The 16,232-nt window shown below is 34.4% G+C and overlaps 1 protein-coding gene across 1 annotated transcript in view; it reads right to left on the reverse strand.

Moving 5' to 3' along the window:
* Positions 1–16,232, reverse strand: part of LOC144855239 (leucine-rich repeat serine/threonine-protein kinase 2-like) — a 55,507-nt gene that overhangs the window by 27,020 nt on the left and 12,255 nt on the right. The window contains exons 16-43 of the mRNA XM_078713046.1: positions 15,802–15,882; positions 15,109–15,248; positions 14,590–14,643; positions 14,341–14,458; positions 13,749–13,840; positions 13,138–13,257; positions 12,517–12,616; positions 12,168–12,266; positions 11,314–11,553; positions 10,883–10,981; positions 10,055–10,207; positions 9,529–9,729; positions 8,816–8,911; positions 8,130–8,347; positions 7,063–7,173; positions 6,169–6,305; positions 5,702–5,853; positions 4,852–4,972; positions 4,570–4,681; positions 4,158–4,232; positions 3,911–4,021; positions 3,225–3,463; positions 2,858–2,978; positions 2,442–2,571; positions 1,667–1,826; positions 1,143–1,197; positions 601–735; positions 61–219 (exon numbers count right to left, since the gene is read on the reverse strand). Of these exons, the coding sequence (XP_078569172.1) occupies positions 61–219; positions 601–735; positions 1,143–1,197; positions 1,667–1,826; positions 2,442–2,571; positions 2,858–2,978; positions 3,225–3,463; positions 3,911–4,021; positions 4,158–4,232; positions 4,570–4,681; positions 4,852–4,972; positions 5,702–5,853; positions 6,169–6,305; positions 7,063–7,173; positions 8,130–8,347; positions 8,816–8,911; positions 9,529–9,729; positions 10,055–10,207; positions 10,883–10,981; positions 11,314–11,553; positions 12,168–12,266; positions 12,517–12,616; positions 13,138–13,257; positions 13,749–13,840; positions 14,341–14,458; positions 14,590–14,643; positions 15,109–15,248; positions 15,802–15,882 (3,629 nt within the window). The remainder of the gene's footprint in view (positions 1–60; positions 220–600; positions 736–1,142; positions 1,198–1,666; positions 1,827–2,441; positions 2,572–2,857; positions 2,979–3,224; positions 3,464–3,910; positions 4,022–4,157; positions 4,233–4,569; positions 4,682–4,851; positions 4,973–5,701; positions 5,854–6,168; positions 6,306–7,062; positions 7,174–8,129; positions 8,348–8,815; positions 8,912–9,528; positions 9,730–10,054; positions 10,208–10,882; positions 10,982–11,313; positions 11,554–12,167; positions 12,267–12,516; positions 12,617–13,137; positions 13,258–13,748; positions 13,841–14,340; positions 14,459–14,589; positions 14,644–15,108; positions 15,249–15,801; positions 15,883–16,232) is intronic.

A 16,232-nucleotide genomic window follows, 5' to 3' on the forward strand; every position in this document is an offset into this window, starting at 1 on the left:
AACATGTTGCTTAAGGGAGATTCTTTAGAAATAACCTTTAGTAACAAAAACACTACCTACCCCTTGCTGGTTGATGAATGGATTGATTTCATGGACGGTCACCACTCTGGACATGACCTTACACAGCCACTCTGGTTCAATGAAGTGGAGGTCACTTAAATGGTGGGCAGGGTCATCATAGTGCAAGAGCACTCCTATCTCATGTAGGAAACGCACAGCCTGATGAAAAATAGAATCATAGTATACTTTAAACAGCTGGTAGTTATTTCGAAACCTATGGACCATTCTATTTCCTGATCCAATTATCAAGGATTTATAACACTGTAGTGTATCATGTCATTTTATTGGTTGATTATGTATCATGTGGCATGCATTATTTGATCCATCCTTACGATGGGTGGTACAGTGCATGTTAAAGTTTTTCAAAAAAATGTGTTTGATCAACGCAAAACTGAAATGTGCGTATATAAAGGGCGGCAAATTCAGAGCGACAATTTTGTTATGACCATAGGTCCTAGCATTCGAAGCAGAAGATGCGTTATAAACCGATAAATATTTCTCAAATTAAAATAATCAATAATCATTAATATTATATATTACTTGAGGTAATTCATTCTCATCCAGAAGTATATGTTTGTCCTTTATCATCTGGTTGAGTTGATGGGCGAGTAGGACTGGCGGCTTATTCTCTTCTCTCAATAGCTGAGCTTTACGAGTAACAAGTTGTTGGAGTTTCTAATCAAAATTAAAACAGATTAAATTAATAAACACAATTATTGATTCCTAATTCTTTTCCAGTTCAAGTTTTTGCACAATTTAAAAAAAAACGGTTGTTGTTTGGTTACAGCCGGTGATGGAAATGAGAGAATCATAGTATATTATATTTTACATGGTTTTTGCCACTCATATCTCACTGCACATATCATGGTTTCTAAATACATGTAAAGCTCTGTCTACACTATCAAACTAGTTTGACAAAAAAGTGTGATGTGCCCAAATATGGTATTGATATTCCCAAATAGTGATCTGACATCATCACTATATCCATGTATGGGCACATCACATTTTTTGTCACATAAAGTTTTATAGTTTAGACAGAGCTTTATGAAATAAAAATAGAAAAAAAAAATAATGGAACTTACTAGGTAGCTGTCTGGAATCATTTGACCAAGGATTGGTTTCCCTCGAATCTTCAAGCTTACAAATAAATACGATTAAAAACAAGTTAAAATAGGCACAGGTTCAATGCACTCATTGACAAGGACTTAAAGCTGGAGGTCCAGTGTACACATGGCTTGTGTACACAGTAAGAACACAGGGAATCAAATGGAAAGAGTAAAGGGTACCCCAATGCATTGGTCCATTTCAGCCACTAACAACTCCACCAGTTGAATCACCATCACCATCAAAATTGCAGTGGGATAAGAAGCAACTAACAACATAAGCTATGCCTACACTATCAAACTAGTTTGACAAAAAATGTGAATTGAAATTATGGTATTGATATTCCCAAATATGGTAGTGATATAACATCATCATGTCCATATATGGGCACATCACATTTTTTGTCACATAAAGTTTGATAGTGTAAACAGAACTTTAGAAAGATATACCGTGTTTGCAAATACTATAGTACACTTATAGGATTATTAAGTAACAATCTTACCTTTCGATAACTTTCACAATACGTCTGCGAAGGTGTTCTATAGATTCGTTCTCAGCGGTGTTTGATACTTCAACGTATTCATGGATTTGCGGGTATCCCCGCGTTGAGCAGACTTCTCTAATGTGTTTGTTGATGTTCGCTAGGATTTGTTGATGTTGATCTATTGGATGGTACAAACTCATTTATAGTAGGAAATTTATCAACGTCAAAGACAGAAAAATAGTGAAGGCAACTGGAGAGGTGGAGGTCATTTGGAAGAATGGAGGACAACAGGTTGACCAGATGAATGACTGACAACCAAGAAAAAGCACAAGAAAAAGGCAAAAACATAGATGGAGTGGACATGTAAGTACATGTAATGTATACAGCAGTGACAAGGGCAAGAGCAACAGAGATGATGATAATGATAATTATGATGATAATTATGATGATAATGATGACGATGATAATGATGATGATGATGATGATGATGATGATGATGATGATGATGATAATGATGATGATAATGATGATGATGATGATAATGATGATGACGATAATGATGATGATGATAATGATGATGACGATAATGATGATGATGATAATGATGATGATGATAATGATGATGATGATAATGATGATGATGATAATGGTGATGATGATAATGATGATGACGATAATGATGATGATGATAATGACGATAATGATGATGATGATAATGATGATGACGATAATGAAAACAAAATACCATAAAAAACATAGCAATAAATGTTAAATAACAAAATAACATATTTACCCTTTGGAACTTTATCCTTATGAGTGCCAACTAATATGACGGGGCATGACGGTGCCAGCGCTTGTATGGTTAGCAGCCAGGGCCGAATCGTGTTAATCTCACTAACCCCCTTGCTCAAATCAAATACAACCTGAAACACAAGGTAAATAAAAAGGATTTTATGTCTACACTATCAAACTAGTTTGACAAAAAAAGTGTGATGTGCCCAAATATGGTAGTGATACCTAAATATGATAGTGATATGTTATCATCATGCCCATATAAGGGCACATCACATTTTTTTTGGTCAATTTGATAGTGTAGACAGAGTTTAAAAGAAAATATGATGACCATTTTGAGGAGGAGTTTCATTATACTTTGCTGTCTCGTAGTTGTCTCTCTAGTAGTTTAATAGTATCTCTATGGTAGTTACTCACTAAATAAAGAGCTCTGCCCGTCAGGAAACAGGGGTGCGTACTGTAGAAGTCCTCCTGACCGGCAAAATCCCAAGTACTCAACAAAAAGTCAACAGGCTTACGATCGTGTTTAACCGTTATCCTAGAAAACAAAATAATTACATTCAATAAAATAATATATAATTTGTATTACTACAATACCCAGTCAATTCTCCCAATACCGGACACCTCTGGGCTGACCTAATATGTCTGGTTTTCTGGAAAGTTTGGTATTCAGAATGTGTTCTTAATGTTATTTTCAGATAGTCTGGTATTGGATGAGTTGACTGTAAGATAATGATGATTTTTGTATTTCAATTTCCCATAGATAACTTTTAAATTAACTTACGTCCATTCCCTTACGTTAACACCAACAGTTGCTATGTTGGAATTCCGTGAGATTTTTTCTCTTTGGAGACGTCGTATCAACGTTGTCTTTCCGCGACCTCCATAGCCAACCAGCATTAATTTCATCCGGTTGTAAGGTACAGCTCGTTTCAATCTCTGATGCAAGAAGGTCACTATATCTTTCGTTCTACCCCTCAGAATGGCTGGAGGCAAGTCTAATCGTAAGCCGTCAAGGGGTAACTGTAAAACAATTTAAATTTATCAAAAAAATGAACTATGACATATTTAACCAGGTTCCCACTCAATAACTTAAAGATGATTACAGCTATTACTACTATTAGAATAGTAAATAGTGCGATGGCCAACTCAAGATCTCCTAGGCTAGGAGACCTGATAAACCTGCTCCCACCACCACTAACCTCTAGGAAAGAAATCCCCAGCCTAAATGAAACTTTACAATACAATGCAATAAAACTTTATTATCCCAAACTCCGGGGAAATTCATTTCGTCGTGGTAGTACAATTTCATAAAAAAACGTTTAAAAAGTACACAAAAGGCAAGCACAATCACAACTATCATAAAAAATCTAAAATATGTTAAAAAACTAATAAAATCAGGTTCATATTGCACAGCTTTCCCATTATCTTTTTAGAGTACAAAATATATCTGTAGTGTATGATTCTTACCTCCCACAGTCTGTTCAGTTTCCCAAGTTCATCAGGCAGTGTTGTTAACTCTTTGTTTCGGCTCAGGTCAAGGGTTGTTAACGATGTCAGTTGTCCCAATTCTTTAGGTACCTTCAACAAATAGTAAAAGTATATTTTTTTTAAATAGTAAATATGCTTAAAAAGTATTTGAAAAAGTACTAGGACAAGGGTGAAACTAAAACTTTTAGGTGAAGGTATGTAAAAATATTTCCATGAAAACACGCACCTGTCTCAGTTCATTATTTCTTAAGCTCAATCGCTCCAACATTTGCCAACTTCTGATACTATCCCCCAGATTCAACTAACAAGTAAAAAATAAACACAATCAAAGATATACTATACATATTTACATACTATGAGGCATATAATAGTATACAATTAATGGATGTTTATTATAACACACCTACTTTTATTAAATCTATCCAAATTATTGACGAATGCTAGGCTAGGAAGCTAGGCCATTACAATAGGCAGTACTCCAACTTTAGACGCAGAGTGGAACAGTTATAAAGACGGCGCGCACAACAAGTTGATTTCCGAATATGATCATTCAACAATGTAGCATGGCAAAAATTTTCAAAATGTTTACAGATAGCTTGATAGTGTAGACAGAGCTTTAGAACTACTATTGTACATACCTTTCGTATAGAATTATCTGCAAACAGTAGTTCTCTTAGTGACTGACTTTTCCAGCATGATGGTTCAGGTAAAACAGATAAATGGTTGGCACTTAAATCCACGCTTCTCACCCTAGAGAAATGAATAATCATTAGAGGGTGTTCATATGAACTTTGACCCAATGTCTCCAATTTGAACAGTCAAAGGTCAACTTACAGTAAGTTAGATTTATGTCAACTTTTGGTATCTTCAGTATTGGGAGATGATGGTATGTACAAACAAAGATATACAAAACGAGTTACCATGGCAATTTGAGCAGAAATCTTGGAATGTAAGGATGTACATTTGTGGCCAGATTGTTTCTTGCGAGCTTCACGGTCGTTAGTTGGTTCATGAAACTGCCAAGGTCATCAGGAAGTGTCACTGTGGAAAACAAAGTATTGATAACCTATACTCTCCTCATGGTTTTGTTGGTTGAAGTGTGGTTCCCACTAGCACGCAACGCAACTGACGCAACGCAAGAATATACCCTTCTAATAATTGCCCCTGCCTGCATGAAATCAAACCTGCTTGTTGTGTGTCAATGCTAGTTGCCATAAACTTTGACCTGGTTCACCCCGCATACTTTTGAGTATGGGCTGTACTATGTTTTTCTTTTGCCTTGCGTTGTTGCGTGAAATCAAACAGATTTGATTTCATACAGGTGCTGCTTCGTCAGTTCCCACTTGTAATTATTTAGCAATCTTTTCTGTTATTGCAGTTAAAAAATGAGGCAACTGCAGTAGAATAAATTGACATGACTACTAATGCTCTGCCTACACTATCAAACTTTATGTGACAAAAAAATGTGATGTGCCCATGTATGGTAGTTATATGACATCATTGTGTCCATATATGGGCACATCACATTTTTTTGTCACATAAAGTTTGATAGTGTAGACAGAGGTTAATACTTTAATAATGCCAGGACGTAAAGCGCAACAAAGTAATTTGATCACAAGCGATGGATTATCCAAACTGTTGTCATTGATTGCTTGCGTTGTGTTTACGTCCCCGTGTTGCATCCCAGTGGGAACAAAGCTGAAGGATCTTCCACTTAGAGGTTTTGAATTCTGTTTTCACAAAAAATGTTTTCATTTAAATATTACTTACTCAGATTGTTATCTGAAGCATGCAATGTTTCCAGCATTTTTGTGTGTAGCAGGAACTTATTTGGTAGTTCAGTCAAACAATTTCTACACAGTTTCAGTAGTCTAAGATGTGGCAGGTACAACGGTTGGTCTGGAAGATGTTGCAAGTTATTGCTGCAAAATGTACATAAGTATAAATCAGACTATTAAACAGAGTTAAACGATATTAAATGCTTTTCGCGTCGCTCCTTTATACAGTTATAATTAAGAGAACGGAAGCATTAGGAAACAGTTACCATGCGGCATGCGCTGACGTATAGAATGTATGTATTTCTTGTTGGTGTGTGCTGAAAATGCTTTTAAAAATGGGCCCCAACTTAAATAATATAATACTGTAAATATAAAAGTATAGTTTTAGTTAAGTTGTTGAAGAAACTGTTATCATTGGATGGAATTGTTTTTAATTTTGGAAAAGATTTAAATTCTTACCAGGCTAGATTTAGAACATGTAGAGCTGGTACGAAGTTGCACAGCCAGGCAGGGAACAAGTCTATGCTGTTGTTAGAAAGATTCAGCTCTCGTAGCGAAAAGCATGAATAATCAGGTTGACTTCGTACATCTTTAATCTGCAAAAATACCGAAACTAAGATATTACAAAACACTTTAGACAATTTAAAGAAATATCTATGTTCAATAACCACTCAGTGTTCTCCCGAAGCAGCAAGATTTGTCTCCAACCGGTATTAAAAATGGAAAAACTATTTTTAAAAAGAAAATTATACATAAAATAAACACTTATCTAGTAGTACTCTTATGGATGGTACCATTTTGATACCGATTGGTGTCTGCTACTAAACATTTGAGGAAGCCAATTTGCCAACCAAAAATCAGTCAAGCGTTTAAGGGAGCGGAAACTGATCATTTCGAAACTAGAGCTACTCTTTGATTTGGCCCAGCGTCCTGTTGTTATATTGCTTTGGTAGTAATAGTTTAAGCCTAGCCATTAAAAACATAGAACAAAGCAATCAAAAGCTATATTTTGTCAATTGGATAGACAAAGTATTATTTGACTTTTTTGTATTTAGTAGATTAATTACATCATTATTATATCAATAATTCTATATTTAAAAAGATAAAATTAAAATATTGGGAGATTCACTGCAAAATATATTGACAAATACAATCATTTTTAAAGCTCTGTCTACACTATCAAACTTTATACGAAAAATAAATGTGATGTGCCCAAATATGGACATGATGATGTCATATCACTCCCATATTTAAGCTTATCACACTTTTTTGTCAAACTAATTTGATAGTGTAGACAGACCTTTAGTCTACCATTGTGAGAAGCAACACATGGAGTCGAATTAGAATATATACCTTATTATGAGAGACGTCTAATGTTTCTAGCTTACTGCAAGAAAACATGTGAGTTGGTAATTCCTCCAGCCGATTATTCCGCAGATCAAGATGTTTCAAATTTGTCAAAACCTATAAATAAAAAAAAGAATAATTGTTTAGAACTTCAGTAATGCAATGATTAAATTTAAATAAACAAATTAAACAGTATTTTTTTTTTATGATTTATTTCTTCTTTTGTTTTAATAAAAAACGATGGTCAGAAATAATATACGCTCTAGTTTAAATCTGTCTACACTATCAAACTTTATGTGATAAAAAATGTGATGTGCCCATATATGGACACTAGTCTTTTTTATTTCAACGGCCAAAACTTGCCAAGCGAAAGTCCCTTTTTTGGTCTTTCTTATAGTTTTTTATGTATATTTGAGAAAAAGAGACAACAAAGATTACATATACTAAGCTCTGTCTACACTATCAAACTAGTTTGACTAAAAAAGAGGTGCCCAAATATGGTGGTGATACGCCCAAGTATGATAGTGATCATGTCCATATATGGACACTTGTTTGTCACATGAAGTTTGATAGTGTAGACAGCGCTTTATATGGAGTAAGTGCAGAATCTGTTTGGGATTCAATTCATTCAAAATTCTTTAATCATCCCACACGGGGCAATTCAAATAAAAAGGTCTGGATTAAAATGATCTTACAAAATGTACAAAATATCACAATACACAGTACATTATAACAAGAGTCAAAGTTCAAGAATTTAAGAGTCAGATGGCCACTGGCAAAAACAAATTCCTTTTGTTTTACATGCCGGGCATCGAAAGCGACGCTCATGAGGCATGAGCTCGAAATCACTGAACAATGCATGGTTAATATTTTTTAGAATAGCTCTACTTTGGGATTTAGCCTATTCTTACTCCTGGTTAGTGTTCTTCTGTGAATAAATATTATTATGATTGTTTTGTTGTTTGTTCTATGTTTGTTCCTGTATGGTATCTAATCAAATCATGATTATAAACCTAATAAAAAACATTAGAAACATTTAAACAAATTATTCATAAAGGCAAAAAAACACCTACCGATGATAATTGTAACGGAAATACAACCAATGAATTATTACTCAAATCCAATTTGTGCAGGCACAAAAAACATCTTAAAAGTTTTTGTTCCGCACGGATTAACGGTGCCAAACTGGGAATTCCATTTGAAGAGAGATCAAGAAAATGGATCTTGCAGTCTAACGCAGCACGTTCTTCAGTGGCGGCCAAGCAGGCGAGAGATCGTGAGCGAGGGCGTTCTAAAAATGTACAATATATTTTGAGGAGGAATGATAGTTAATAGTAATAATAGTATACAAAAAAGAAAGCCATATCTGTCCAAAAATATTATTAGTATATATATAAAATTAATAATAAAATAACCATATAAATAAATCATTGAAATACAGTACAGTTTTAAAAAATGAATAATTAATTTAAAATGTTTTGAATTTTTGCATACGAAGATCGTTATGTTATACGTTCAACGATGTAGTAGTACGTGACTGCATATAGTCAGTGTGGACTCAAACGGGAGATTCTGATTGGGCATGCTATGCAGCCATGGTCAATGAACCTTCTCTCTATGGTGGCCTGTTTTTTAGCTGTGAGTGTGTATGAGTTCATACCCTACTTGTATTGTAATAACTCTATGGATGGAATACAAATTTGCAAAATGTGTTAATTTGATTTTATTGCATTTAATTATTAGAATATCATAAACAAACCTGATGGTAGAGGTGTACTAGTTGTAGGGGTAACAAATTCAACAATAATATCTGGCATTACTTCACAAAGATCACCTGTTGGAGGCATCACCATTTCTATAAACAAAATACAATAAAGATACAGTTGAACCTCTATTAAGGGGACACTTTCAGGGACCTAACAAAGGTCATACAGTATTATAAGGATGGGTTCAACTGTATACAATATGATGTGTATTGTATTATTTTAGTTATATTAGTTTTGTGGTACATCATGTCTGCTTCCAAAAGGTATTTTTGAAGATTTTTAAACCTTTCAGTTCCACAACTGTATTCTGGAGAACAAGACTAGAAATTACTCTTCTTTTTGCTTAAGTCAAGAGAGTTAATAAGTGCTTAAGTGAAAATTGAAGATTTATTTATTAAGTTAAGTTCTTTTTATCTTATGGAATGGATTGTCATGTCAAGATTTAAGAAAAAGTATTTGCTTTGGGTAAATTTTGAAAATTGACTTAAGCAAAATCATAGACTTTTTCCAGAAGAAAGTTTGATAAAAATTGACACTTATATCCTAGGTGAGCATGGACCGAAACTGAAGTATCTGATTGGCCATGTTATGCAGCCATGTTCAATGGACCTTCTCTCAATGATGGCTTGCTTTATGAGCTGATTGTTTTAGAGTTGACTCTCTAGTTGAAATATACTCTATGTCCCGAAGTGCAATAATGACTTACCTTGTATGGAACATTCCAGAAGAGGCTCTTTCGAACTCTTGGAAAAGAGTGACCTCTTCTCTGTTAATGACATTGATCTTGCAGTACTCCTTGGTGATATTGATGTAGATGATATCGAATTACGTCTGTACGGTGTCCTTCGAATGGAATCACTTGATTCGTCGAGAGATGAAGAAGTTTGGGAGCATAGAATGTCAGGAGCTTTAAAGTGCAAAATGGATTATTGCTAGTTTGATAATTCAATAACTGTATTAATAGTATGTATAATAACACACCAAAGTGCATCTGTGTCTTTTGATTGGTTACAGTTTGTATCTTGTGATGTTCAATAATAGTTTTCAATATTATCTGTCTACACTATCAAACTTTATGTGACAAAGAAATGTGATATGCCGAAATATGGTAGTGATATGTCCAAATATGGTAGTGATATGATCATCATCATGTCCATATATGGGCACATCACATTTGTCGCATAAAGTTTGATAGTGTAAACTGCTTGCTAATGTGATGTTGTATCACTTACATGTTTTACTAAGATGTAACCTAGGATCATCTGGATTCACTGGTAAGAAAGGGTTACTGTATGAGCGATGAATACTTTGGAACGAAAAGTTAGATGATTGCGGAACCATCAACGAGTCTACCGATGGCTTACGACCCAGACTTCTTGTGGAAGCTGGAAGAAAAATGTAATATTATATACTTCAATATTCCTTGGTAGTCATTTCAAACAACATGAATGGAATTCATTTTATTTCATACATCATAAACATTCCATTTTATTAAAATAAAGCAGCACAAATTCTGACTAGTCATTTCAAGCTCCTGTGAGCTCTGTCCGACCAGCTCTGAGCTTCAAAATGTTGGAGAAAAGAGTAGTTAAAATGGTTTCTTGTGTCACCTTCGACTTGATGTTGCTTTGGTTGCTTTTAGGATATTTCAAGACTACTTTTTCTTCAACGAACTATGTTGAATGTGTTGCAAGAGACACCAACCAATTTATTAATGATCTACCAAACCAGATGACAAACAAAAAACTGCATCCACTTTATGAACATCGGCAAGGGTTTGAGGCTCACTCGCTCCACGGTTCTGTTGGTAGAACGAGTCTTCTCGGAATAGAACTATAAACCGTAGGTCCAGTGTAGTGTACATCTAGCTCATGTGCACTTTAAAGATCCTAGTACGTGTAGGGTTACCCCGGTGTACTAGTACATCACAGCCACTGATCATAACTGGGCCCTCTGGGTCAATTCAATTCAATCATGTGCGACCATACTCAAATGAGGTTCTGCACAGTATAAGAAGATGAGATAATTTTTTTTATGATATCCAAAAAACTAAAACTCACATGTATTAAATGAATACTCGGTAGCCGATGACGCTCTTCTGATACGCTTTTCAACTGAGTTATTAGATCCTGGAAACCATATTTCATCGTTAAAAGATTCTAAAGAGAAAAATTAAATAGTTTAGAAGATAAGAAATTATTTTCAATTTGGCTACCAATCCAAGGGTACTGGATTCAAGTCCTGTCATATGTTTATATACATATTTTTATATGACAAATTAAAATCCACTCCCAAAGACTTGAAATAAGACTTTGTTTATGTAGAGTATTTTGTGTATATGTTTGTCTTGTGAACGGGATAGTGAATGAATTCACTTATGGTTATCCTTGGCAATTTGCCTAAATATATAAAAACAAAACAAACAAATAAAACAAAAATAAATACATAATTTTTTTTAAAATGTGGGTTAATGTTGGAAAATGCATTTTACCATCTCCTGAACTCAAATATCCAAATGATGATGATCTTCTTGACCCTCCATCGGGGCTGTCCTCCGCAAACTTTGCACCCCGTAACCTTGTGCCCCTCGGAATGACCTTAGAACGCAAGTTGCCATCAATTCCAGCTAGAAGTGTTTTGCGGTTCTGTCGCTGTTCACGGTTTTTCTTTGTCGTAATAATACGCTGCGCCATTGCTGACCCACCATCAACTTCAGTTGTCTCTGAAAGCCCTACAAAACAAAAATATTAAACTTTTATTTTTTCGATTAGTTTAAGACAAAGTATAGTCATGAAATTGGCACAGATTCAAGGCTTTTGTTGACTGTAGTTTTGGTGGTGGTAAAAAATGGAGGTCCAGTGTACACATCTGTACTTTAGGCCTGTTTTCCTGTCGACGATATTTGACGCTATCGTTAACAATAATCAGCGATCTTCTACGTAAACATTGAAATGTTAACGATTTACAGGAAAAGGTACTCGCTATCGTTATCATTTTAACTTGATTGTTTTCAAACGATTGTTGTTGAACTGTTTACAATCAACGACGATAGTGTCGAATAACGTCGACAGGAAAACAGGCTTTAAAGAACATACTGTATACATCCTACAGAAAGAGCAAGAGATTAATCAAAAGGGCCAATCTAGAAGAGGATGCAGTGGGTAGCGGCAGGACCATGTACTCTGCTTTTGACAGCTAAAACTTTTTGATAGACTATTAATATTAATTGTTAATAGCCATTTAAGAAATACTTGATCTGCCCCTGCAATGTCCCAACATACAAACTTCCGATACTCATGTGAAACAGATTACCCAATAGATATAATACAATGGATCATAACATACCAGAATCTTCTGCTAATTCAATGGCCGAATAGAACGTATCATAAAACCACTGAGCATAAAGTTCACCTAACTGCAGTCCGCTCCATGACACTATACCAGCTAAAAAAAATTAACAGAAAGCACTCGCCATAAATTCTGGGTTCTGATTGGTTGTGCAAATTGTCTCTTCGCAAAAAGTAAAAACAAGTGAAAAACTCAAGGAATTAGAATTTTTCGCTGGGGAGGGATTTGGAAAATAGAAACATGAATACGCATGCATATAAGCTGACTCTTACGATTTGCGCGAACAACTACGTCCAGAGGAAAATTGGTTTTAGTAAGGTACTTTAAACATTTGAGTATAAACTACCTTTGATATCTAAGCCAATATGCATCAGTAGTAATCCAGTGATCTCATGGTCCTCCTCAGATAGACTTCTCTTCAAACAGCCTTGTAAATCATTCACTTGCTGTAACAGAGTTTAAATCAAGAAAATATATAAAGGCAGCACAAACAGAGTAATAAGTACATTAACAGGCGTAGAAGAAACTCTAGGCCCAGTGATATAATAAATATTAATTGATTGATTTGAAACGGTAAAGATAAGGAAATCTGTGAGAATGAGTAAAATCCGCCACAACTGAGATTCTAACTTGGAACCTTCTGCTTGATATGCATATGTCCTAACCATTAGACCATGGGGCTTTCATGGTATTGTTCTTCTTAAAGGTGGTAATCCTGTTTACAAGACAAATATATACACAAGATGCTCTACATAAACATAGTCTTATTACAAGTCCTTGGGAGTGGAGTTGTAATCTGCCATTTGAAAAAATCCCGACACTTGGATTGGTAGCCAAGCATCATAACCACCAAGCCACATCAACTCCACAGCATAGGAATTATTTTCCTTGCCTGTTTTATTAATACTATTTTCTTATTATCGGTATTGTTCATGGTAGAAATTTGATCAAATTCACAGATACTAACCTGCCTCAAAAGAAACCTGACCAGTTCAACATTGTGATTCTGAATCGCATTGTTAATTGGTAAATTATTTTCTTCTCCGTGGTTAACATTTGCACCAAGCTGAACAAGTATCTCAACAGCCTTAAAAATTAAATGTTTAAGTATTAAACTCTGTCTACACTATTAAAGTAGTTTGACAAAAAAAGTGTGATGTGCCTAAATATGGTAGTGATACCTAAATATGGTAGTGATATGACATCAAAAATGTTAAAAGTTAAAATTTTGAAAACTTTATAATAGGTTCATTATAGTGTCAATAGCAGAAGAGAAATTTAATGAAAAAGTAATTTGTTTGCAATTTTTACTTAATAGTAATACTGTATATTCTTAGTTGATATAAAGTTTGCGATACACCACGTATTACAGTAGTTCTGAAAACATTGATTTCGTCATGAAAACCTTCACACAATAGTGGAAAGGAAAAAGTTGGTTTTAAAGCTACTACTAAAGATACTTGACATTATGCTTCCTGGCATATTACATAAAAGTTTTTTGTTATTAGTAAAGCAATTCAACATTATCGCGTATAAATTATTGAATTGAGTTCTGAAGACCCGCGTGAACTTTAGTACCTTCAGTTGGTTTTCACTGCAAGCAAAGTTGAGAATTTCGTTTTTAAAACAGCTTAATATCCCCAAACATTCACAGGCCACCTCTACTATTTCTGAAATGAAACAATATAAAAATATAAAATACAAAATCACTCTTAACCTCTGTCTACACTATCAAACTAGTTTGACAAAAAAGTGTGGTGTGCCTAAATATGGTAGTGGTATGATGTCATCATGTCCATATATGGGCACATCACATAAAGTTTGATAGTGTAGATAGAGCTGTAGGCTTTGTTATAAATTCATACTCTACATTTATGTATTTAAGTACTTCTTTGTACTAAATGTTAATCATATTTATAATGAAAAGGCCAGGTGGAATTGAATCAGGTTTTCTAATGCATGCAACCTTTGATATCATATTTTTATACTGCACAAAAAATGTTATATATTAATATTATATTATAATTTTGATATAGTTTAAGAGTGTGTATGAATTTTATGAAATCATTTCTTTTATGATGTTTTTTATTCAAGACCAATACAGTTTCTGTATCTGTATATTATTATTATATTATATTTTCCATTTTTTTTAAATTCAAAGTTAATATACCTTCTTCATCGTCATATTTATCGATGATGTGGAACAGTCTGTCATGGATTTTTAAGTTTACCAACATTCTGGCGACATCTTCGGATATTTCCGCCAAGAACTGCAATACTACACACCCCTACAGGCAAAAAGAAATTCATTCATTTAGTTTCAACCAAAAATTCATTAAATATATAATTTACTGGAAATACAAGGAAACAATTTAGTAATAATTATGTTTTGTTAAAAGTAGTAAAATTATTGGCATACCTCTTCTTGAAGTTTCCTTATTACTGTAAGCTTCTCAATACCTTGTATAGATCCCTAAAGAAATGTAATATAATGGTATTAAAATACAGTGAAAGTAACCAATGTGATCTACACATGATATTCAACATTTTCTATTCCCATGTAACCAACTCAATGGCATAAGAAGAATATACCAAATTAGAATATATGTTAATCGATGTCAATCATTTAGATGTATGCGAATATTTTATCTCTGGTGACCTGAACACCAAATGAAATCTTGTATTAGGTGGAACTGATAACTACTATTATATGTATGACGTCGATTCCATATCAAATGTCTTTAATCGTTACTGTAAGCACTATGTTAAAAGAGCATGGGCACACGGGTGTGTTGTTCTAGGTGAGTAATGTTCATATCAATTAAACCAAATGATTAATATCTATCTCATTATAGGGTTAGGTCTACATTGTTGTTTCCCAATTCATTTTATATTGGCGTCTGCGGTAAGTTTACATTGTAAGAAAGTGTTGCTATACCTGATCAGATGGGTCAATGTCCGAGAATTGTTCCATAGCTTGAATGATGACCAATGCCGCTTTTTCAACTTGGCTCAATTCTCTTTCCTCATCTTTCGTCAACAATGCTTGTAGAAGAATACACCCCTTGAGTACAATATCTAACAATAAGAAAATTTTATTTAGAATTTAAGAGATAATAATAATAAGATGTACCCTTTTGTAAAACTACCCAATGGAAGCACTCCATTATAATTAAGCAGAGTGTGCACACTGGACCTACGGTTTATCTTCTTATCCAAGAAGACTTGTTCCACCACCAGAATTAGGAGTGAGTCGGCCTCAACCCATGCTGATATTGTTGGTTCCTTAGGTAGGTAAATGGCGCTCGGCTATTTGCCTCACTTAACATATCTCTTTTTATGGTACCTCATTGTAATTTTTGTGTACACTTTCTGTGTTTTGTATAATAAATACAGTAGAACATTAGGATACTCCTATTTAAGGGACACCTCTATAAAGGACAAACAAAAAGAACATTGGAAAGTAAACACAGGGGACACTTAGTTGGGTGCCAAAGGTGCCCCCTTAATAGGGGTGCTACTGTAACTCAAACTGTACACTGTATACTCCATCCAGATTATACAGTAATGAATCAATTCTATCTATATAAGATATTCAATTATTTTAAACTATTAAGCAAGAAAAAAATACCTATGTTGTTGTAATGGTAGTCCATGACTTGCACAGCAATATCGTACGCATCACTTTCATTTAATATATCAACCATACCCTCTGTGACACAGTAAAGTTATGCAATGAGTATAAACTATCAAATTATTTAATAAATAAGTCACTACCTAATGATGATGTTTAATAATGATGGGTTAGAGCCTACAAATGTATCCTTAGGCAAGATGATTTACTCTCATTGCCTCGTCCTTCGGATGGGACATAAAGCCGTTAGTCCTGTGTACATTAAAGAACTTGGTACACTATTCGAAAATAGTAGGGGATCGTCTCCCAGTGTGCTGATCTGGTAGGCGCTGTGGGGGGCCTAATCTGAATTTCATCAGTTTCCAGTTAAGCTTGGACCAGGACCAGTCTTAATACCTTTACCTTTTTATGTTGTATGTTTGAAAGTA

This window comes from Antedon bifida, chromosome 11 (genome assembly GCF_963402885.1).
Source record: "Antedon bifida chromosome 11, ecAntBifi1.1, whole genome shotgun sequence".
NCBI lineage: Eukaryota > Metazoa > Echinodermata > Crinoidea > Comatulida > Antedonidae > Antedon > Antedon bifida.